The following is a 23,170-nucleotide window of genomic DNA, read 5'->3' on the forward strand; positions in this document are numbered from 1 at the left end:
ACCCAAGAGTTGGGCCCTACCTCTAGTCTCTTTTAAGCTATCAAAAGTGGCTTCAAGGCTCTGGGAGAGAGGGTGAAGCAGACAGGTGCACAGGTGGTGTTCTTGTTGATCCTCCCTGATGAGGGTAAAGGCCAAGGCAGAGAAGCTCGCATCCTGGAGATGAACATGTGGCTGTGCAGATGGTGTTGTGCATTTTGGCTTCCTGGACCATGGGATGCTTTTCCAAGGGCTGCTGAGCAAAGATGGTGTCCATCTATCGAAGAAGGGAAGAAGTGTTTTCAGCAGCAGACTGGCCAACCTACTGAATAGAGCTTTAAACTAGAATTGTTGGGACAGAGTAATCAAAGCCCCCAGGTAAGTACAAGCCCTCAGGTAAGTGAAGCATTAAATGCAGTGCAATCCGCTTAAGTGGAAGGGTCTGGAACCAAAGAAATACATGCAGTTAACTGGAGCGTGCACTTAACCGTTGTGACACAAAGAAGCTTGACATCTGATAAACATATGTACAGTACTGTTTATTATATGTACAGTATACAGTCTCCGTTAACTGACGTTAGGCTTACTTGAAGTAATCAGTCATAGTCCTCTGTACACTCTTGTGTCTGTGAGTTCCATAGACTAAGTCTGCCAGACGATAAAAACTGTCATAGCACTGACATCCAGTGGCCTCCAGATAGGCCTGCACGGTGTTGAGACTCTGCAGCGCTCTTGCAAAAGTGACAGGAGGTTGTTGAATTTCATCAGCATGTGCCTCGCTGCTCATTTCATCATCTGTTTCATCATCAGCCGTTGCCTGTGTAGGCGCATATCTGGACATCAGTGCTGCCATCAGTTGTTTGTAGATCGTAATCAACAGCTACGTAGTGATGAAACTCCTCTTCAGTAACACAGGCTGGGATGTCAGTAGCCTGTTCATCTGACGCGTTGGCGACAGCTGCATCTGTTTCGTCCCTCTCTACGGCCCTAACAAAGCTTGCCCGCTTGTAGCAGTTCACAATGGTTGCCTGTGTAACATGATTCCAGGCTTCTTTCTGCATACAAACTGGGCAACACAATAATAATGGGGGATTTCAATTACCCGCATATAGACTGGGGTAATGTAACATCTGTACACGCAAGGGACATAAGATTTCTGGATGAAATCAAGGACAGCTTCATGGAACAGCTAGTTCAGGAGCCGACAAGAGAAGGAAAAATACTAGACTTAGTCCTTAGTGGTGCTCGATGATCTAGTGCAGGGGGTAACGATACGAGGGCCGCTTGATAAAGTGATCATAATATGATCGGTTTTGATATTGGCATTGAAGGAAGTGAAACTAGGAAATCAAGTACGCTAGCGTTTAACTATAGAAAAGGTGATTACGACAAAATGAGAAAAATGGTGAAAAAAGACTGAAAGGAGCAGCTCGCAGAGTAAAAAAACTTGCATCAGGCGTGGATGCTGTTTAAAAACACCATCCTGGAGGTTCAGGACAAATATATTCCACGTATTAGAAAAAGGGAAAAAAGACTAACGTCAGCCGCGTGGCTAAACAAGTAAGATAAAGGAAATCATTAGAGCCAAAAAAACAATCCTTCAGAAAGTGGAGAAGAGAACCAACTGCAAGTAACAGGATAGATCATAAGGAATGCCAAGCCAAATGCAAGCGGAGATAAGGAGGGCAAAAAGGACTTTGAGAAGAAATTAGCGTTGGAAGCAAAAATACATAGTAAAAACTTTTTAGATACATTAAAAGCAGGAAACCGGCCAAAGAGTCGGTTGGGCCGCTGGACGAAAATGGTGTTAAAGGGGCGATCAAGGAGGACAAAGCCGTAGCGGAGAAATTAAATGAATTCTTGCTTCGGTCTTCACCCGAGGAGGATTTGGGGGGGGACACCGGTGCCGGAAAGAATATTTGAAGCGGGGAGTCGGAGAAACTAAACAAATTCTCTGTAACCTTGGAGGATGTAATGGGTCAGTTCAGCAAGCTGAAGAGTAGTAAATCACCGGACCTGATGGTATTCATCCCAGAGTATTAATAGAACTAAAAATGAACTTGCGGAGCTACTGTTAGAAATATGCAATCTGTCCCTAAAATCGAGTGTAATACCGGAAGACTGGAGGGTAGCCAATGTTACTACTCCGATTTTAAGAAAGGTTCCAGAGGAGATCCGGGAAATTATAGACCGGTGAGTCTGACGTCGGTGCCGGGCAAGATGGTGGAGGCTATTATTAAGAATAAATTGCAGAGCATATACAAAAACATGGACTGATGAGACAAAGTCAGCACGGATTTAGTGAAGGGAAGTCTTGCCTCACCAATCTAATGCATTTTTTTGAGGGGGTAAGCAAACATGTGACAATGGGGGAGCCGTTGATATTGTATATCTGGATTTTCAGAGGCGTTTGACAAAGTGCCGCACGAAAGACTCCTGAAGAAATTGCAGAGTCATGGAATCGGAGGGAGGGTATTATTATGGATTAAGAACTGGTTGAAAGATAGGAAGCAGAGAGTAGGATTGCGTGGCCAGTATTCTCAGTGGAGGAGGGTAGTTAGTGGGGTCCCGCAGGGGTCTGTGCTGGGTCCGTTGCTTTTTAATGTATTTATAAATGACCTAGAGATGGGAATAACTAGTGAGGTAATTAAATTCGCCGATGACACAAAATTATTCAGGGTCGTCAAGTCGCAGAGGAATGTGAACGATTACAGGAGGACCCTTGCGAGACTGGGGAGAATGGGCGTGCAAGTGGCAGATTAAGTTCAATGTTGACAAGTGCAAAGTGATGCATGTGGGTAAGAGGAACCCGAATTATAGCTACGTCTTGCAAGGTTCCGCGTTAGGAGTTACGGATCAAGAAAGGGATCTGGGTGTCGTCGTCGATGATACGCTGAAACCTTCTGCTCAGTGTGCTGCTGCGCTAGGAAAGCGAATAGAATGTTGGGTGTTATTAAGAAGGGTATGGAGTCCAGGTGTGCGGATGTTATAATGCCGTTGTATCGCTCCATGGTGCGACCGCACCTGAGTATTGTGTTCAGTATGGTCCTCCGTATCTCAAAAAGATATAGTAGAATTGGAAAAGGTACAGCGAAGGGCGACGAAAATGATAGTGGGGATGGGAACGACTTTCCTATGAAGAGAGGCTGAGAAGGCTAGGGCTTTTCAGCTTGGAGAAGAGACGGCTGAGGGGAGATATGATAAAGTGTATAAAATAATGAGTGGAATGGATCGGGTGGATGTGAAGCGACTGTTCACGCTATCCAAAAATACTAGGACTAGAGGGCATGAGTTGAAGCTACAGTGTGGTAAATTTAAAACGAATCGGAGAAAATTTTTCTTCACCCAACGTGTAATTAGACTCTGGAATTCATTGCCGGAGAACGTGGTACGGGCGGTTAGCTTGACGGAGTTTAAAAAAGGGGTTAGATAGATTCCTAAAGGACAAGTCCATAGACCGCTATTAAATGGACTGGAAAAATTCCTCATTTTTAGGTATAACTTGTCTGGAATGTTTTTACGTTTGGGGAGCGTGCCAGGTGCCCTTGACCTGGATTGGCCACTGTCGGTGACAGGATGCTGGGCTAGATGGACCTTTGGTCTTTCCCAGTATGGCACTACTTATGTACTTATGTAGGGAATCCAACAGTGATAGATTATGAGCCAGGTCAACAGCACATTTATCCTTGCCAGTCTGGTCATCCATAATGCTCATCAGACAACGTAGCACAAGAGCCCGATAATGTTGTTTGAAATTGGCTATTATGCCCTGATCCATAGGTTGGATCAGAGGAAGTAGTGTTTGGTGGCAGGAAGACCACACTTGACGTTAGACAGCCTGACATCATCACTATGTGCAGCACAATTATCACAAAGCAACAAAATCTGACACTTTTGTGCCTGCATTCTAGTGTCTAACTTCTTTAGCCACTGCTTCCAAATTTACCCAGTCATCCATGAATTTGCATTAGCCTCTTATGACACAGGAAGTCGCTTAACATTCTTGAAGCAACGAGGCTATTTTCTCTTTCCAATGACGAGTGGTTCCAAATTCTCCCTCCCATCCATATTACAGCAAAGGAGGATCATCAGTCCTTCGACATTTTACCTCCTGTAGTTTCGGCTTGTTTGAATGCAGGTGTTCCATCAGGAATCACTCGCCAGTAGAGATCATTTTCGTCACCATTGAAAATGTCACGAGGTGCAAACTTGTTCAAGATGGTAGGAAGAACTGAAACAACCCAATTTTCAGCACCAAAGTCATCAGCATCTTGTTTTTCACCATGCTGTTTCTTGAATTTTATGTTCCTCTCCTTCCATCTTTCCAACCATCCAATAGTGGCTTTGAATTCAGTTAGTCCAAGACTTTCAGCTAGCTGATTAGCTTTCTCCATAAGCAGTGGACCACTGACAGGAAACTGTCTCCTCCTGATTCGAGAAAACCACCGAAGAAGAGCATCTTCTACCTCCTCAGCTTTTCCTGCCCGTTTTTGTTTCCTGTGTGGATTTGTATTGTTTGGCCAGTCTTCAGAAGCTGGTCTTTCTGCTTCAAGATACGTGAAATTTGACTGGGATTGACACCATATTCTTTAGCAATAGATGCTTGACTTTGTTTGTTTCTAATTTTTTAAGAACTTCAGCCAGTGTTAAAGTCTTACAATTGCGCAAAGACAATGACCCCAGTGTACACTGTAACAACATTCTTTCGTTTATTCTGCCTGTGGCAGTTAAAGGGGCGGTAAATTTGAAATCTCGTTGGTTTGTCACGCGCCAATCAGCTTCCATATTCCGTGCGCAGCGCTTATGCGGAGTCTTTCCTGCAGAGGAGCGGGCTTAAACCATGCATATAAGCGAATCTTGCACTTATCAGTGGTGCACTAAACTGAAGTTTGTCCCCATAGAAATTGATGGCGCCAAAAAACAGGACCGAAGTACGTCATGCAGTTAAACAGAGCATGCGCTTATCCGACATGCACTTAAATGGAGTGCACTGTACCTCTATGCAAATGGGAGAAAGGTGCAACATATGAAAAGCAGTATATACTAATGGAAAATAAGGCTTTAGATCTTGAGGCGGTGATAGAGGCGGCTGATTTGGATTTAGTGGGAATCACACAGACACGTTCACAGAGATCCATGACTGGGATATAGTTATACCAGGCTATATGTGTTCAGGAAGACAGAGTAGGAAGAAAGGGAGGGGAGTAGCATTACATATTAAAGATGATGTTAAAGCCACACAGTTGCAGGACCTACAGAGTAAGGAGGAGTCAATCTGTAAAGAGGGAATGGCAAATGTATTTACATTGATGTGATGTATAGACCTCCTTCACAGACAGAAGAAGTGGACAAAGATTTAATTGAAGACATTCAAAATATAGCTGTGAAAAGGGAAGTATTACTAATAGGTGATTTTAATATGCTAGATGTTGATTGGGGTATCCCCACTGCAGGGTCTTTTAGAAGCAAGGAGATCCTGGATTCTCTACAGGGGAAACCCCCTGTTGCCCATCCAGCTCCTAAGAGATCTCATTTAGTCCTCCAGGATTGTTTAGATGAGAGACTCTGCTTTTCTCTCTGTATATAATGTGGCCTCAGTCTATTCAGAGGAGCCATTGTTGAAGGGCCATTTGAGGAGGAAGAGCTGCCTCCTGAGGAGAGGGATGACCCGAAAGTACTGAAGTGGTTTCATCAAGAGGAACTCAGTACTCTTATTTCTGAGGAACTGGCAGTGCCTTCCATTGAGGAGCCTTCTGCTTTGGCAATGGGAGTTCCGTCTTCGTCATTCATGAGGGGGCTTAGAGGGCCTTCTAAGGCCTTTCCAATGTATCCTGACATTCAGGACCTCAGATAGCAGAATGGGTCTCACCGGACATGGGACTGAGAGTGGGAAGAGCCATGGCTCGCTCTACCTGTTGGTTCCGGAGGAGAAAGAGAAATTGCAGCTTTCCAAGGTGAGCTCCCTTATTAAGGCAGTGACTAAGAAGACCACCTGCTGGTGGAAGGACATTGCCCTAAAAGACCTACACAATAGGAAGCTAGAAGCTTGTTGAAACAAAGCTTTCAAGTGGCCTCTTTGGCCTTCAAGCAACATTGTGCAGCTCATTCATGTCAAGGGCATGCCTAAAGTGGCATCAGCAATCTGCAGCACAAGATGGGCGCCATAACACCCAGCTGGAAGCAGGATTGGCCTACTTGACGGATGCTATTTATGACGTGTTCTGGGTTATGGCCCACACTATGTCTTTGGCTGTCACGATACATCAGCAGCTCTGGTTGAGCATTGGGCAGCGGATGCAGTGTCAAAGTCACATCTAGTTAAACTACCCTTTCAGGTCAAATGACTATTTGGAGAAGATCTCAGTAACTTAGTGAAAGAACTGGCAAGAAACTAAACACAGCGGTTGGTCGGAGGTAAGCTGAAAGCCTCTGGTTATCCATCTTCAAGGGTTCTCAATCTCGATTGTGAGACAGCCGACGGTACTAACACAGTAGATGACAGCAGATAAAGACCTGTATGGTCCATCTAGTATGCCTGAATAGATAAACTCATTGCATAAGGATGAGGTGATGCAACATATGTATACCTGAACTTGATTTGTCCATGCTGTTTTAGGGCAAAGACTGTAGATGTCTGCCTGGCACTGTCCTTGTTCAAAAACTTTTGAAGTTGTTATCGAGGTCCTTGATAAGCTCCATTCCAGCCCATCCAAATCTATCCAGCCACGATCCAGGCACAGACCGTAGAAGTCTGCCCGCTCTGCTTTGCTTCCCAATTACTAGTGTTGCTGCTAAGCTTCTTTGGATCGATTTCTTCTAAACAGGATTCCTACGTGGTTTATCCCATGCATTTTTGAATTCCGTTGCAGTTTTCATCTCCACTACCTGCCATGGTAGGGCATTCAAAGTATCCACCACCCTGTTAGTGAAAAATGCTTCCTAACATTATTCCTGAGTCTTCCTCCCTTCATGTCCTCTAGTTCTATCACCTTCCCGTTTCTGGAATAGTTTTGTTTGCGGATTTATACTTGTCAAATATTTGAACATCTGTGTCATATCACCCTGATTCTCCCTTCCTCCAGGGTATACATGTTCAGGTCATCAAGTCTCTCGTATGTCTTGCTATGCAAACTGCATACCATTTTCATCACTTTTCTTTGAACTACTTCCAGCCTTTTTACATCCTTAGCAAGATTCGGCCTCCAAAACTGAACACAATACTCCAAGTGGGGCCTCACCAGTGACTTGTACACGGGCATCAACACCTCCTTCTTCTACTGGTTATACCCCTCTCTGTGCAGCCTAGCTTCTTTCTGGCCATGGCCACACCTTGTCACATTGTTTCGTCACCTTGAGATTCTCAGACATCATCACTCCTAGGTCCTTCTCTTGAGCCAAGCTTACCAATCTTTCCTGTCCTGCCCAGTACATCTCTTTTGGATTTTTGCACCCCAAGTACATCACTCTGCACTTCTTTGCATTAAATTTTAACTAACTCTTCCAATAGAGGGATTATTTAATAATCAGAGTACCACCAAGACTACCAATCACACACTGTACTCCAAAATCATTGATTAAATATATAATTTATACTTTATTGAACCACATGTGTTCAAATCAGAAAGCACAACCTACTGCCGCGAAACTCGCATCCACTCACTCCGCAGCATTCATACCTGGCTTATTGCAAGTCTACACAGTTGATTTATACATTATTATATGTTCTATGTATTATACATTATTATAAACACCACTGTATAATAATTCAGTAGTTCTATAAAGCACGTAGAATGTTGCTTCACGTACTACCACCGCACCTTCTTCAAAAGTGCTTCTTTAAAGAGATTCTGTTGTTCAAAGTCCACTATATCAGATCTGTGCCCTAGACGGGCGAGTATTGCAGCTCTCCTCTCTCCCCTGGCTTCACCCCGTCCACCGATCCTTCCCCCCCCCCCCAATCCAGCAACCCTCCTCTTTCCCTTGGCCTCCCCCCTCCCCCCATGTCCAGCAACCCTCCTCTCTGCCCTGCTCTCACCCCATGTCCAGCAACCATGCCCTCTCCCCCCTGCCCTCCCCCCATGTCCAGCTACCCTCCTCGCTGCCGCTCCCTCCCCCCTCTGTGCCGGGCCCCCTGCACTGACCTGACAGTGCCTCTCACCTCCTTGTAAAAGCGCTACAGGCAGCAGCAGATCGTTCTGCTGCTGCCTGCAGCGCTTCCACACGGAGGTGAGAGGTGCTGTCAGGTCAGTGCAGGGGGCCCGATATGGAGGGGGGGGCGGGAGCGGCGGTGGGGAGGAGGGTGGAGGTTGATTCGTGCGATATTCGTTTCCAAGCGGCGGCGGCGTCCGACAGTCTGACTCCTTTTCCCTCTCTGTTCCGCCCTCTGACGTCTTGACGCGAGGGCGGGACAGAGAGGGAAGTCTGTACTGCGCATTTGCAGGTGAGTCGGTCACTTGCTGTTTATATGTTTGATTGAATTATTATACAGTGGTGTTTATAATAATGTATAATACATAGAACATATAATCTAATATAATAAAACGCACCGTGAACGTTCTGAAGACAACGTTCTGAGTCACTCAAACACTCCCTGCTGTAGGGTTTCGTGGATTCATGGTGTGAAGCCAGCCAGCCGTCTCTGCCCCCGCCCTCCGCGTCAAACGTCATGACGTCGAGGGCGGAAAAAAAAAAAAACAACGGATCGCACCCACGCATGGTGCGTTTTATTATATTACATTTACCCTCCATGGGGGCGGTTCCGCAGCCGCAGCGTCAGGGAAGGAGGCGGCGCTCCCGACGTCTCTAGCCTTCCCTTCGCTGTGTTCCGCCTTCTTCTGACGTCAAGGATGATGTCAGAAGAAGGCGGAACACAGCGAAGGAAGGCTAGACGTCGGGAGCGCCGCCTCCTTCCTGATGCTGCGCTGCCGGAACCGCCACGGAGGTAAATTTAAAAAGAAAAAAAAAAAAGGGATGTTGGGGGGAGAAGAAGAGGGTGGGCAGTAAAGTTGAACAATGGGAGCGGGAGGGCAGGGGAAGAAACGACAGCATGGATGCGAGGGGGGGGGGCATGGATGCGAAGGGGGGGGAGAAGAGGACGGGCCAGGCTGGGACATGGGAGAGAGAGGAGCATGGATGCGAGGGGGGGTCATGGAAGGGAGAGAAGGGAATTGCTGGAAAAGGATGAATGGAGGGGGCAGGGGACAGAGGAGCATGAGTGGGCATGGATTGGGAGGGCAGGGCTCAGGGAGAGAGGGGAATTGCTGGAAAAGGATGAATGGAGGGGGCAGGGGACAGAGGAGCATGGATGGGCATGGATTGGGAGGGCAGAGCTCAGGGAGAGAGGGGAATTGCTGGAAAGGGATGAATGGAGGGGGCAGGGGACAGAGGAGCATGGATGGGCATGGATTGGGAGGGCAGGGCTCAGGGAGAGAGGGGAATTGCAGGAAAGGGATGAATGGAGGGGGCAGGGGACAGAGGAGCATGGATGGGCATGGATGGGAGGGCAGGCTCAGGGAGAGAGGGGAATTGCTGGATAGGGATGAATGGAGGGGACAGATGGGCATGGATGGATATGGATTACAGGGCAGGGCTTAGGGAGAGAGGGGAATTGCTGGATAGGGATGAATGGAGGGGGCAGGTGACAGAGGAGCATGGATGGGCATGGATTGGGAGGGTAGGGCTCAGGGAGAGAGGGGAATTGCTGGATAGGGATGAATGGAGGGGACAGATGGGCATGGATGGATATGGATTGCAGGGCAGGGCTCAGGGAGAGAGGGGAATTGCTGGATAGGGATGAATGGAGGGGGCAGGTGACAGAGGAGCATGGATGGGCATGGATTGGGAGGGCAGGGCTCAGGGAGAGAGGGGAATTGCTGGAAAAGGATGAATGGAGGGGGTAGGGGACAGATGGGCATGGATTGGGAGGGCAGGGCTCACACTCTCTCTCTCATATACAATGTCTTTCTGACTCACACTCTTACACACTCTGTCTCACACTGTATCACATTCACTTTCTATGTGCCACACAGTCACTCACACACTCGCTTGGTCTCATACACTCACTCTCACAGAGAATCTGTGTCTCACACACACTCTCTCTCTCGCACACACACACACACACACACTCTCTCTCACACTGTGTCTCACATACACACTTGCACACACTCTCATTCTCACACACACACTCTCTCACAACACACACTCACACCCAGACTCACTCTCTCTCTCTCACACACACACTCACACTTTCACTCTGTCTCTCACACAGTCACTCTCACATACACTCTCCCAAACATACACACTCCGAGGAAACCTTGCTAGCGCCCGTTTCATTTGTGTCAGAAACGGGCCTTTTTTACTAGTAATGTATAAATCAACTGTATAGACTTGCAATAAGCCAGGTATGAATGCTGTAGAGTGAGTGGATGTGAGTTTCGCGGCAGTAGGTTGTGCTTTGTGATTGAACACATGTGGTTCAATAAAGTATAAATTATATAGAAATGCTAAGTAGTAGTAGTAGTAATATATTAATCAATGATTTGGAGTACAGTGTGTGATTAAATTTTAACTGCCAGATCCTTGACCCTTCTTCCAACGTTCGGAGATCTCTCCTCATGGTTCTTCGACATCCTCCAAAGTATCCACTCTATTGGCTTTGTGTCATCCGCAAAAAGGCAAACTTTCCTTCTAACCTCCAGCAATGTCTCTCACAAATATATTAAACAGAATCTGCCCCAGCACCAACCCCTGAGACACTCCACTGCTCACTTTACTTTCCTCCAAGCAGGTTCCATTTACCACCACCCTCTGTCGCCTGTTGGTCAACCAGTTTCCAATCCATTTTACTACTTTGATCCTAAGTTCAGCCTTCTCAACCTATTCACAAGTCTTCTGTGAGGACCGTATTAAAGGCTTTGTTGAAGTCCAAGTAGATTACATCTAGCGCATGTCCTTTATCCAGTTCTCTGGTCACCCAGTCAAAGAAGTCAATCACATTCTTTTGGCAAGATTTTCCTTTGGTAAAGCATGTTGCCTCAGATCCTGTAACCCTTTGGCTTCCAGAAAGTTAATATCCTTTTCTTCAGCAGTGACTCCGTTATTTTTCCTACCACCAACATAAAGCTTACCAGCCTGTAGTTTCCCACTTCTTCCTTTCCCCACTTTTGTGAAGAGGGACCACATCCGTTCATCTCCAGTTCTAATGGAACTTATCCTGCCTCTAAAGATCTATTAAATAAATCCTAACAGGACCCACCAGGACTTCTCTGAGCTCCCTCAGTATCCTGGGATGTATCCCATCTGGCTCCATAGCTTTCCTCCACTATCAGATTTTCAAGCTGGTTATAATCGCTTTCTTCCATGAACGGCATAATATCCACTCCATTCCTAGATATACCCTTGGCCAGTCAACTGCAGTTTCTTCTCCAGGATTGTTCTTCCATGAACAACAGAAGAGAAGTATTTGTTTAGCACATTCGCTTTAGCCTCATCACTCTCCACATAGCTATTCTCAGCATCTTCAATCTTACAATGCCATTCCTATCTTTTCTCCTTTTGCCCAATATATCTGAAAATGTCTCATCACATCTCTTTACATCTTTAGCCATTTTTCTTTCACCTGTACTTGTGCTTGCCGATTTCCCTCTTGGCTTCTTTGAATTTAAGCCGATAATCTTTTCCATGATCCACCTGTTGCGCTCTTCTGTATTTCTTGAACGAAGCCTCTTTTGCCCTTATCTTTTCAGCCAACCTGCTTGGATAACCATATAGGCTTCCTGTTTCTCTTGTTTTTGTTTACTTTCCTTGTGTAAAGATCAGTTACCATACTTATAGCAGCTTTTAGCTTGGACCACTGTGCTTCTGCTTCACCTGTGCCTACACATGCCATCAGATCCTTCATCAGGTATTCCCCCATTTTACCAAAACCAGCACATCTGAAATCCAGTATTTTAAGTTTTGTGCAGCTGCACTCTGCTTTCGCTCTTATGTCAAACCATATTGTGTTAATTATCACTATTGCCTAGGTGGGCAGTCACCCAGACATTGGAAATACTGCCTCCATTTGTGAGCACTTGATCCAGCGTCAACCCTTCCCTCATGGGTTCCGTCACCATTTGTCTGAGCAAGGCACTTTTTCAGGCATCCATGTTCTCCCTACTTCTTTCCAATTCTGCCGACAGGACGTTCCAATTCATATTAGGCAAGTTGAAATCTCCCAACAACAATGTGTCCCCTTTCTTACCAAGCTTATGGACATCTTGATCAGATCCTTGTCTAGTTTCTCCATTTGTACCGGAGGTCTGTAGATAATACCTGTGTGTATAAAGGTTCCATCTTCTCTTTGCAGAGTAATCCATATGGCTTCTTCCTTTCCCCAGGTCTCCTGCATTTCAGCTACTCTGATATTATTTTTCACATACAGTGCTTCTTCTTCACCTCTTCGTTCCATCTTCTCTTTGCAGAGTAATCCATATGGCTTCTTCCTTTCCCCAGGTCTCCTGCATTTCAGCTACTCTGATATTATTTTTCACATACAGTGCTTCTTCTTCACCTCTTCGGCCCTTCCTGTCCTTCCTATAAAGATTATAACCTGGTATGGTCGCATCCCATTCATGAGAGTCATTGAACCATGTCTCTCTAATAGCAATACTATCCAAGTCGTCTTCAGACATTAGGACTTGCAAGTCTTGAACCATATAGTCAGGTGACAGAAATATAGAACTTATAGAAACTAGTAGATCTGATTCAGAGGAAAGGAAGTTTTTGTTTTTGTTAATTTTTGTTAATATAGGATGGATAGAGGTCAAGAAATCTATTAAGAAGGGGGGGATATACAAGAGAAGAGAGCAGTTTAGAATTTGTCAAAACAATCCCAAATACAAATTTGATAATATAAAAATTCAAAAGAGCTTAACTTCAGCCTTGCACTGCTTTTCAAATTTCCTAGTCAGAGGACAGAAATATAGGACTTATGGAACTAGTAATCTAATTCAGAGGAAAGGAAGTATTTTTTGTTGTTGTTTTTTCTTAATATAGGATAGACAGAGGTCAAGAAATCTACTAAGAAAGGGGGACACACAGAGAAAAGAGCAGTTTAGAATTTATCAAAACAATCCCAAATACAAATATAAATTTCAAAAGAGCTTAGCTTCTATAGGCTTGGTCGTCAGCAATATGGTCAGAAGTCCCGCTTTCAGGCACGCCAATCTTCCTTTCATTTGGACAGAAAGTCCTCCTCTCAGTCAGCTACGGTGCCCAATGCCTCCTGAGCATTGCAGTAAGGTGAGGCTGGTCCACTCTTCTCTTCCTCCTGTGGGAGGACATCTTCAGGCATTTCAGGAGGAATGGGCCAAAATTATGTCAAACCAGTGGATTCTAATATTCTTACAGAAGGTTGTAAGTGGGAGTTCTCCTGCCTGGTTTGCTTCTCTCTTCTTTCAGTCTCCTTGTCAAAAGGGAACCAAAGCAGTTGAGGTTTAGGCCACTGTGGATTTCTTGCTGGCACTCTGGACCATTTTTCCAGCTTCCCAGGCCAAACAGGGACAACGCAGATACTCCGTCTACTTCATTGTCCCAAGGAAGGCAGGCACCTTTTGTCCAGTCTTAGATCTCTAAAGTCTAAACCGCTGCCCCCCGAGTGTCCTGCTTTCGAATGGAAAAGCTAAGAACAGTCATAGCCTTGGTTCAAGCAGGAGAATTTGCCACCACCCGCGATCTCAAAGAGGCATACTTGCATCAGAGGTTTCTATATTTTTGTGGTGCTGGGCCATCACTTCCAGTTAGGGTTTTGCCCTTCAATCTTGCCACGGCACCAAGAATGTTTACCAAGGTTATGGTAAACATTCTTGGTGCCTTCCTTCAGCACCAAGAAATCAGAGTTCATCTGTATCTCAACAACTGGCTCATTCATGCATCACCTGTTCATGGCAGCAACAAACACTTGTCCATCTTCTGCAGTCATTGGGTTGGGTCATCATTCAATTTTGAGAAGCAAAGACTAACTCCATCACAGAACCTGGAGTATCTGGGAGTTCTATTTGACCCAGCAAGAGGATCTTTCTCACGGAACACAGGAGGTCGAAGCTGGTTCAACAGATTTGTCTTCTCCTCAGTGATGGCAGGCCCAGGGTCTAGGATTACATCCAGGTTCTGGGGTCAGTGACAGCGGTGATGGAAGTGGTGTCATGGGAAAGGGCTCATATGTGGCCTTTACAGGAGTCTCTTCTCAGCCTCTGGTCTCCATTGTCACAGAAGTATGGCCTTCATCTTCCTTGGACGCTGGTTGCCAGACAGAGTACGCATTGGTGGTTGTCATCTCTAATTTTTTTTTTACACTTTATTTATAAATTCAAACAAAAATTTTACAAGTGAAACATTTGACAAAGCAACATGGATTAATTATATAACAAGAAACAATAAAGAATTATGGAATCCTAATAGACCACAATTAAGCCAGGAGACATTTAGAAGGAGATCCTAAAAAAAAAAAAAAAAAAATCTTCATTTCAAGGAAAAGGCTTATAAACCCTTCACTATATTTTAATCCCAACCTTGCCCAGGAATTTGACCATCAAAGATCCCTTTTCTGATAACACAGTGGGAGGTGGTGACAATGGACGCCAGTAAGTCAGGCTGGGGAGCTCATTACAAGTTCCATCTTGCACAGGGCATTTGGAAAAAATGGACTAAATAGGAGTTTGTGGTTGATAAATCGCTTGGAGCTCAGGGCAGTGCAGAATGCCTTGTGCGACTTCGCTTCCGTTCTGGTTGGGGCCCCAGTTAGAGTTTTCTGTGACAATGCAATGACGGTGACATATCAACAAGCAAGGTGGGACCTGTAGCTATCCAATGGTGGTGGCGGTGACCTTCCCCATGCGTTGGGTGGAGAAAAACCTTCTCTGCTTGTTGGCAGCTCACATCACTGGGTCCTTGAATATGGAGGCAGATTTTCTCAACAGGGACTCTGGAGAATGGGACCTACCCAGCCAGGGTTTTCAGCTGAGAGTGGACCGATGGGCCTCATGGAAGATCCGTGCCCCTTTGGTCTTGCGGCTTGACCATTGAAAGGGTTCGGTTGAGATATAAAGGTTATTCTGATTTGGTCATATTTGGTCATTGCTACCTTGCATCATGCTCAGAAATGCTGTACATCCATGGTGTATGCGACAGTGTGGAGTCATTTGAGGGCTAGAGTTCTGAGCATGAACTTTCTCCCTTCTCTGCTCAGATCCCATACATCCTAGCATTTCTCTAGGCAGACCTTCAGAAAGAATTGGTGTTGGGTTCTCTAAAAGTTCAGGTTGCGGATTTGACTTGTTTCAGGGGCCAACTACAGAAGGCATCTCTTGTAGAAATCCTTTTCTCTGCGTTTCATAGGCGGGACTCTGCATGTGCACAGTTCCTTTCTTTCTTCTAAAAAATTTCCTCTCAACCAATCTGTGGAGCTTCTGTCCTTTCACAGAGAGGACAAAGAGGCTCGTATTCTTCCTTGAAGCTTCTCGATGTCGTTAGATATCTGGAAGTCACGAATGAGTTTTGCAAATTGGACAGACTGTTTTGCTTTTGGTAAAAAGAGGCTTGGCCTTTTGGCTTCCAAGCCCACAATTGGTAGATAACAGAAGGAGACTATCGTGGTAGCTTATTTCCATGCAGGGAAGCAGGCTCTTCAGGCCTTGTGGACTCATTCTACAAGGTGTACAGCAACATCCTTGGTGGAGACTATCTACTGTCTCTGGCAGATATTAGCTAGGCGGTGATTTGGTCAACACTGCATACATATACCAAGCACTACAGGGTGGACGTTGCGGTACACTCGGCAGCCTGTTTTGGGGCTTCAGTCCTCAGGGCGGCAGTGCCAGGATCTCACCCACTCTAGGGATTGCTTTTATGTATCCCACAGGTTCTGGAATAGTGGGAAGCTACGTAATGGAAGGAGAAATTAGGTCTTACCTGACAAATTTCTTCCATTAGTCCTTCCCACTATTCCAGAGGCCCATCCAAGGTTTCTAAGATGTTTAGTCGGTACGACGTAATGGGCCAAATAATATGTCCCCACCTTCTGGTTGATGGACACAACTATCCCACAGGTTCTGGTATATTGGGAAGGACCAATGGAAAGAAAATTATCACGTAAGACCTAATTTCTCTTTGTGTTTCTTAAATATTTCACTGTTTCCAGCCTAATTTCTGTTGTCAAAACATTCCAAATTTTTGCAGATTGGTAGGGATTGTTAGAGAATGGACGTGGTTTGTATCTAATACCATCAATAGATGGGTAATCTAGCTTTAACTGTCCATTTGAACAAAGACTTTTCACAGAGGATGAAAATGACAGAATCAATGTGAATGGCAAAGGCACGTTGGATTGTTTTGAAGATATTCATTAAGACATTTGTACACCAGTTTTTGTCGTCTCCACTGTTTCTTGTACTAATGTTCAATATTAACATATATAATTTAAACAGTATTTGTGTTTCTATAGGAAGCCAATGCAGTTCCCTCAGCAGTGGAGTTGCTCTTTCCCATTTGTTTGCCTGACAGATCAATCTAGCTGCAGTAGTCTGCAGTGTCCTACATAAAATCCATGAGCAACCAACATAAAGTAAATTACAATAATCCAATTTGCTAATTATAAGGGTGTGGACTATTAAACTGAACTGAGTAAAAAAGTTTTATACTTTCCTCCAAAAAGCTATCACTTCAATTATATTGGGCTACTGTCCTTAAACTAACCACTTCCTAATCAGATTTGATTAGCACCTTTCTGGAGCAGAGGCCCAGAAATCCTTTCTTCAGCTGCACAAAAAATCCCACATTTTGGCAGACTGCTGCAAAGGGCCGGTCTTAGCAATTGCGGGGCCCTTTGCAGACAAGTTTGGTGGCCCCCCCCTGTTCTACCTAGCCCCGCCCCTTGTTGACAAGATGTGTTTTAAACATTTTTTTATTTCAAATAAAGACAAATCAAGCAAAACTTGTACAGAAAAACTAATTCAAATGTGCAAAATCATGTGAGTGTAAGGGCTGGATAAATGAATTAAAACAAATCCCCTTAATATGTAATACTTGGTAGCAATAATGAAACAGTGATTGAATGTTCAGATAGCAAGCAGCCTGAGCCAACAGATTTATTTTCCACTAAACATAATTAACTTTGTATGAACTTGGTAGCTAATAGTGTGCTGAACTGGACAATGTTGGCACATTTAGGATGACTCTGGACAGTTCTGCACAAAGGAAATCCTTCCCTCATTAATCAATACCTTCTCTGTGAAATAGTAATAATTAAAAAAAAAAAAAAAGCAAGTGCATTTTTATAATATACCCTCATTCCACAAAGCAAAAGGAGCAAGTTCCCACATGCCATCTTTTTTCTTTCGATGTAGGCATAGGAAAAAAAAAGATTTAAAATGCTGTCAGGTTTCAATCTAATTCATCTTTAATGTGGAATGAAATGCCGTAAATAAATAAGATAGAAACTCTGAATGTTGAGCACCTGATTCTCATAACATAATGTCAGTTTAGTGGCCCTTTACCAGGAGAAATAAAATCTGTGCACGAATATAATAGTACTAGGGTGTCCTTTTAACCAGCCCCTCCAAATGACACAGATATTACCTTGATTTTTTTTTATAGTATCCTCCTCTCCCTGTCCCTTCAGCCAGCCTCTCCAAATGACACAGATAGTACCTTGATTTGTTTTTTTCACAGTATTCTCCCCTCCCTTTCCCTTTAACCGGCCCTTCCAAATGACCAAATGACAGAGATAGTACCTTGATTTTTTTTTCACAGTATCCTCCCCTCCCTTTCCCTTTAACCGGCCCTTCCAAATGACCAAATGACAGAGATAGTACCTTGATTTTTTTGTTCACAGTATCCTCCCCTCCCCATCCCTTTAGCCAGCCCCTCCAAGTGATACAGATAATACCTTGATTTTTTTTTGTTTTTGCAGTATCCTCCCCTCCCTGTCCTACCCACCCACCCACCTTCCTATTCCAGACCTCTTCCCCACTCCCCCGAGCCACAGGGTACTCTCCTTGCACATACCTCAAGCCACCCTGGTGGTCTAGTGGAGTCTTTGGGGCAGGAAAGATCCCCAGTCTTTCCTGCCCTCTGTCAGCGCTGACCCTCTTGCTGCCACATCTTCTTTGAAATGGCTGCCGAGACATCCAACAACTGCCTTGCAAATCTTCAGCGGAAATATCACACGGCTGCCGCTGGAAGTCTCAGCAGCCATTTTTAAAGAGTGATACAGCAGTAAGAGGGTCAGCGGGCAGGAAAAACTGGGAATCTTTTCTGCCCCAAAGATTCCATTAGACCACCAGGATGACTTCAGGTTTGTGCCAGGAGGGCACCATGCGGATTGGGGGTGGAGAGGCAAAGAGTTTGTTCGTGGCAATATCAGGGATCGGGAGGGAGCGCCGCAGGGTGCGAGGCCAACCACCTCATCGCCCCTGCCTAAGTCTGACCCTGCTGCTGCATACATTAGTTCACATCTGTTGTAATGGGATCTCATTGCCAAGGACCCAGCTATTATCAGGGGCACAATAATTCATGAAAAAATGTAAAGTTACCAGCATTTATGTCAGGACAGTATAAAATTGCCAGTATCAACAGAATACATAACTATTGGCTACCGTGGCAGATTTAGCAATACAGAGTAATCAATGTACTTTAAAAACAGGAAGCTGAAGTCTCAGGATGCCAAGTTTGTGACAATCATATAATCATTTGTCCTTTAATTTTTATATAATATAAAATTGAGCTTCTAGGGTTTTGTTTGTTTTCCAGATAAATGTTTGCAAGCATCAGATTTACAGCTCAGGAGTTATATGAGTGTTTGTCTCAGAGGGAATATAGGTAAGTCCTTCAGCCTCTTAGATCACATTCTTAAAATGGTCTTACCTACCTGAAAGCAGCGTTGAGCAAGTTACGTTCTGAAAATAATATATTAAAATTACTAGTAAATGCAAGGAAAAAATAATATATTGCAGTTACTTGTTTAATGAAAGTAATGTGTTACTTTAGTACATTTTAATTCTTGGATATAATTAATTGTTTCATAAAATTAATTCTAGAAATTGGAAATCCATCCTTTATCAAAGAAAACATATATATAGAAAATGTTCAATACATAGGGATCCAATACAATTAAAGAGATACAAATAATGAGGGGGGAAAAGCCATGAAACTAGCTAACATATAAGCAGTGCGGAAATCAATCAAACATTATCTATATTTGGTAGTCCTCAGTGTGGCAGCACCAAGCAGAGCTGCCTTCTGGCGTCAGTGCCAGCAAAGAGACAAAATCTTGTTCAGTCATAGGGTTTCAGTTTTTGAAGTGTCATGTAGAAATAGGTCCTATGATAGTTTCCTCATATCTAGACACTTTTTGAAGTATAACACCTGCTAATGCTTTAACTAAAACTGTTCCTATTACAGTGAAGCAGCAATTGCATTTCAAAATGTTTGTCATTCTTTATCTTCTTGGGATCATAATTTGTCTGCCCATGCTGAAAGCTTTTCAGCAGGAGCACTTGAAACCCATGTTATTCTTCAAAACAGTGCCTTGATACGAGGAAACTATGATACACTGATTACCTCACGAGAATTGTAATTTAGAAATAGGTCCAATTCAGCAGCAACTTCATTTCTGTCACTGCCATATTGAGAGCAGAGCACATGTGCTCATAAAGGCCAATCACAGAGGACTGCAGAAATGCAGGGACCAGGTCCATTATGCACAGCTTAATAAATATACAGACACACAATCTGTTACACAAACAGCACAAACTGCCCCATGTAATGAGGGCAGAACAACACTTGAACAATTTCACTCAAAAGAAAATTTGCCAGAAACCGGAAGCAGCCCAGTTATGAGCCTAGTGCACGGGCTGTACCAAATTTTAAAAATAGCTATATAAAATAACTAGACATTATGGACTCAATTCTATAAATGGCACCCAAAAATCGGCACCAATAAAATTTTGTGTTAAGCGGAGGAACTGAAAGAAATCTTGGTGAACCTAGAAGACATACTGAGACAGATTTACAAGTTAAAAAGTGATAAATCACCTGGACCAGATGGCATGCACACCAGAGTAACTCAAAGAACTCAAGCATGAAATTGCTGATCTGTTGTCAGTAATAAGTAACCTGTCATTAAAATTGTCCTTAGTACCTGAAGATTGCAGGGTGGCCAATGTGACCCTGATTTTTAAAAAGGGTTCTAGGGGTAATCCAGGAAATTATAGACTGTTAAGCCTGACGTCAGTGCTATGGAAAACAGTGAAAACTATTATAAAAAATAAAATTACAGAACATGTAGACAAACATGGTTTAATGGGACAGAGACAGCATGGGTTCAGCCGAGGGAAATCTTGCCTCACCAGTTTGCTTCATTTCTTTGAAGGCGTGAATAAACATGTGGATAAAGGTGAGCCGGTTGATGTAGTGTATCTAGATTTTCAGAAAGCTTTTGATGAAGTTCCTCATGAGAGACTCCTGAGAAATTTAAAAAGTCATGAGATAGGAGGCAAGGTTCTGGTGTGCATTAGGAATTGGTTATTGAACAGAAAACAGAGGGTAGGGTTCAATGGTCATTTCTCTCAATGGAGGAGGGTGAACAGTGGAGTGCCACAGGGACCAGTACTGGGACCAGTACAATTTAACATATTTATAAATGATATGGAAATCGGAACAATGAGTGAGGTGATCAAATTTGCAGATGATGCAAAATTATTCAAGGTTGTTAAAACCACGAGCAAGGTGATGCACATTGGAAAGAATAATCCGAATCATAGTTACCTGATGCTAGGGTCCACCTTGGGGGGTCAGCACTAAAGAAAAAGATCTGGGTGTCACTGAAATTTTCTGCTCAGTGTGCGGCAGCAGCCAAAAAAGCAAATAGGGTGCTAGGAATTATTAGGAAACGGATGGTGAATAAGACCAAAAACATTATAATGCCTTTGTATCACTCCATGGTTCGTCCGCACCTTGAGTGTTGTGTTCAGTTCTGGTCTCTGTATCTCAAAAAAGATATAGTGGAATTAGAAAAGGTTCAAAGAAGAGTGACCAAAATGATAAAGGGGATGGAACTCCTCTTGTATAAGGAAAAGCTAAAGAGGTTAGGGCTCTTCAGCTTGGAAAAGAGGTGGCTGAGGGGAGATATGATTGATGTCTACTAAATCCTGAGTGGTATAGAACAAGTAGAAGTAAATCAATTTTTTACTCGTTCCAAAAGTACAAAGACTAGGGGGACACTCGAGGAAGTTACATAGAAATACTTTTAAAATAAATAAGAGGAAATATTTTTTCACTCAATGAATATTTAAGCTCTGGAACTCTTTGCCGGAGGATGTGGTTACAGCAGTTAGCGTGCCTTGATTTAAAAAAGGTTCGGACAAATTCCTGGAGGAAAAGTCCATAGTCTGTGATTGAGGCAGACATGGGAAGCAACTGCTTGTCCTGGGATTTGTAGTATGGAGTGTTGCCATGATTTGGGTTTCTGCCAGGTCCTTGTGACCTGGCTTGGCCGCTGTTTGGAAAACAGGATACTGGGCTAGATAGCCCATTGGTTTGACCCAGTAAGGTTATTCTTTTGTTCTTATGGGTTCAGCCAAGGGAAGCCTTGCCTCTCCAGTTTGCTTCATTTCTTTGAAGGCGTAAATAAACATGTGGATAAAGGTGAGCTGGTTGATGTATTTGGATTTTCAGAATGCTTTTGACAAAGTTCCTCATGAAAGACTCCTGAGAAAATTAAAAAGTCATGGGATAGAAGGCAATGTCCTTGTGTGGATTAGGAATTGGTTATTGGACAGAAAATAGAGGGTAAGGTTACATGGCCATTTTTTTTTTTTCAATGGAGGAGGGCGAATAGTGGAGTGCCGCAGGGATCTGGACTGGGACCGGTGCTATTTAACATATTTATAAATGATCTGGAAAATGGAATGACGAGTGAGGTGATTAAATTTGCAGATGACAAACAACTGTTCAAAGTTGTCAAAACGCATGCGGATTATGAAAAATTGCAGGAAGAACTTAGGAAATTGGAAGACTGGGCATCCAAATGGCAGCCTACAAATAGGTGGGAAAATGTGGGATACAAATGTAACAAATAAATAAATGTGGACAAATACAAGGTAATGCAAATTGGAAACAATAATCCGAATTATGTGCAGATCTCCCTTATTCTATAAAACTGTGCATAAATTTCAGGAATGACTTCGATCCACCCATTCCCCTCCCATGGTTATGCCCCCCCCCCCCCCCTTTTGGATCCGCACGTAAATTTTAATTAATGCCAATTAGTACCGATAATTGATCATTAGCACTCAATTACCAGCACTAATTGACTTGTTCAAATTAATTGTGCACGTAAATTGGGCATGTGCCCAAATTTCCGCTCGCAATTTTTACTGCCATATATAGAATTAGGCCGCGTTTTACTCATTACTGAAAAATATAATATATTAGTTATTTCATTACATTTTCACATAAGTAATCATCACAGTTACTCATTACTTTTAAAAGTAATATATTACTGCCAAACACTACCTAAAAGTGAAGAACTCCCTAGCTTTTGAACCCACCTCCTACCTTCATAAACATGGCTCCACCCCTCAGTTTCAACAGGTGAAAAAAACTTTTTTCCTTTGTTTTAAATAGCAGTTTAATGGCAATTTAAGTTAATTATGAATTAGACAGTGTTTGATTAATGACTGTACTGAATCTGTTGGATTGGATGTGTCTTTTGCTCTTTTATTAAAAAAAGGTTTGCCAGTAAACGAGAGAGAGCAGCTATTTTGCACTGATTCTGTAGCAATGTTGACTCATTTCCTCAGATGTCACTGTGAGAATAATCTGCACACAAGTATACTAACCAAGAATAGATAAAATGCGAAGCATGTCTACGCTCAGTTTTTGTATTTTTGCCACATGAGCTCTACAATTCACATTTTTTATTGTATGGCTTTTTGTGTGTGGTTGGCAGAAAACATTGGAAGGATGATTTTAAAACATTACATTTTGGTGCATGAGGCAGTATTTTATGATCAGAAACAGGCACTTATAAAAGTGCATGAATGCTAAGCATGTAACTTTACCCAAATTGAGCAGAAAAAATATAGAAAAGGGTGACCAGCTTGGAGAAGAGATGGATGAGGGGGAGATATGTTAGAGGTCTATAAAATAATGAGTG

At 43.5% G+C, this 23,170-nt stretch overlaps 1 protein-coding gene across 1 annotated transcript in view; it reads left to right on the top strand.

Moving 5' to 3' along the window:
• SWT1 (SWT1 RNA endoribonuclease homolog) overlaps positions 1-23,170 on the top strand; it is a 391,485-nt gene that overhangs the window by 362,425 nt on the left and 5,890 nt on the right. The window contains exons 19-20 of the mRNA XM_030205715.1: positions 7,602-7,615; positions 18,778-18,831. Coding sequence (XP_030061575.1) covers positions 7,602-7,615; positions 18,778-18,831 — 68 coding nt within the window. The remainder of the gene's footprint in view (positions 1-7,601; positions 7,616-18,777; positions 18,832-23,170) is intronic.

This window comes from Microcaecilia unicolor, chromosome 6, assembly GCF_901765095.1.
Source record: "Microcaecilia unicolor chromosome 6, aMicUni1.1, whole genome shotgun sequence".
Classification (NCBI taxonomy): domain Eukaryota; kingdom Metazoa; phylum Chordata; class Amphibia; order Gymnophiona; family Siphonopidae; genus Microcaecilia; species Microcaecilia unicolor.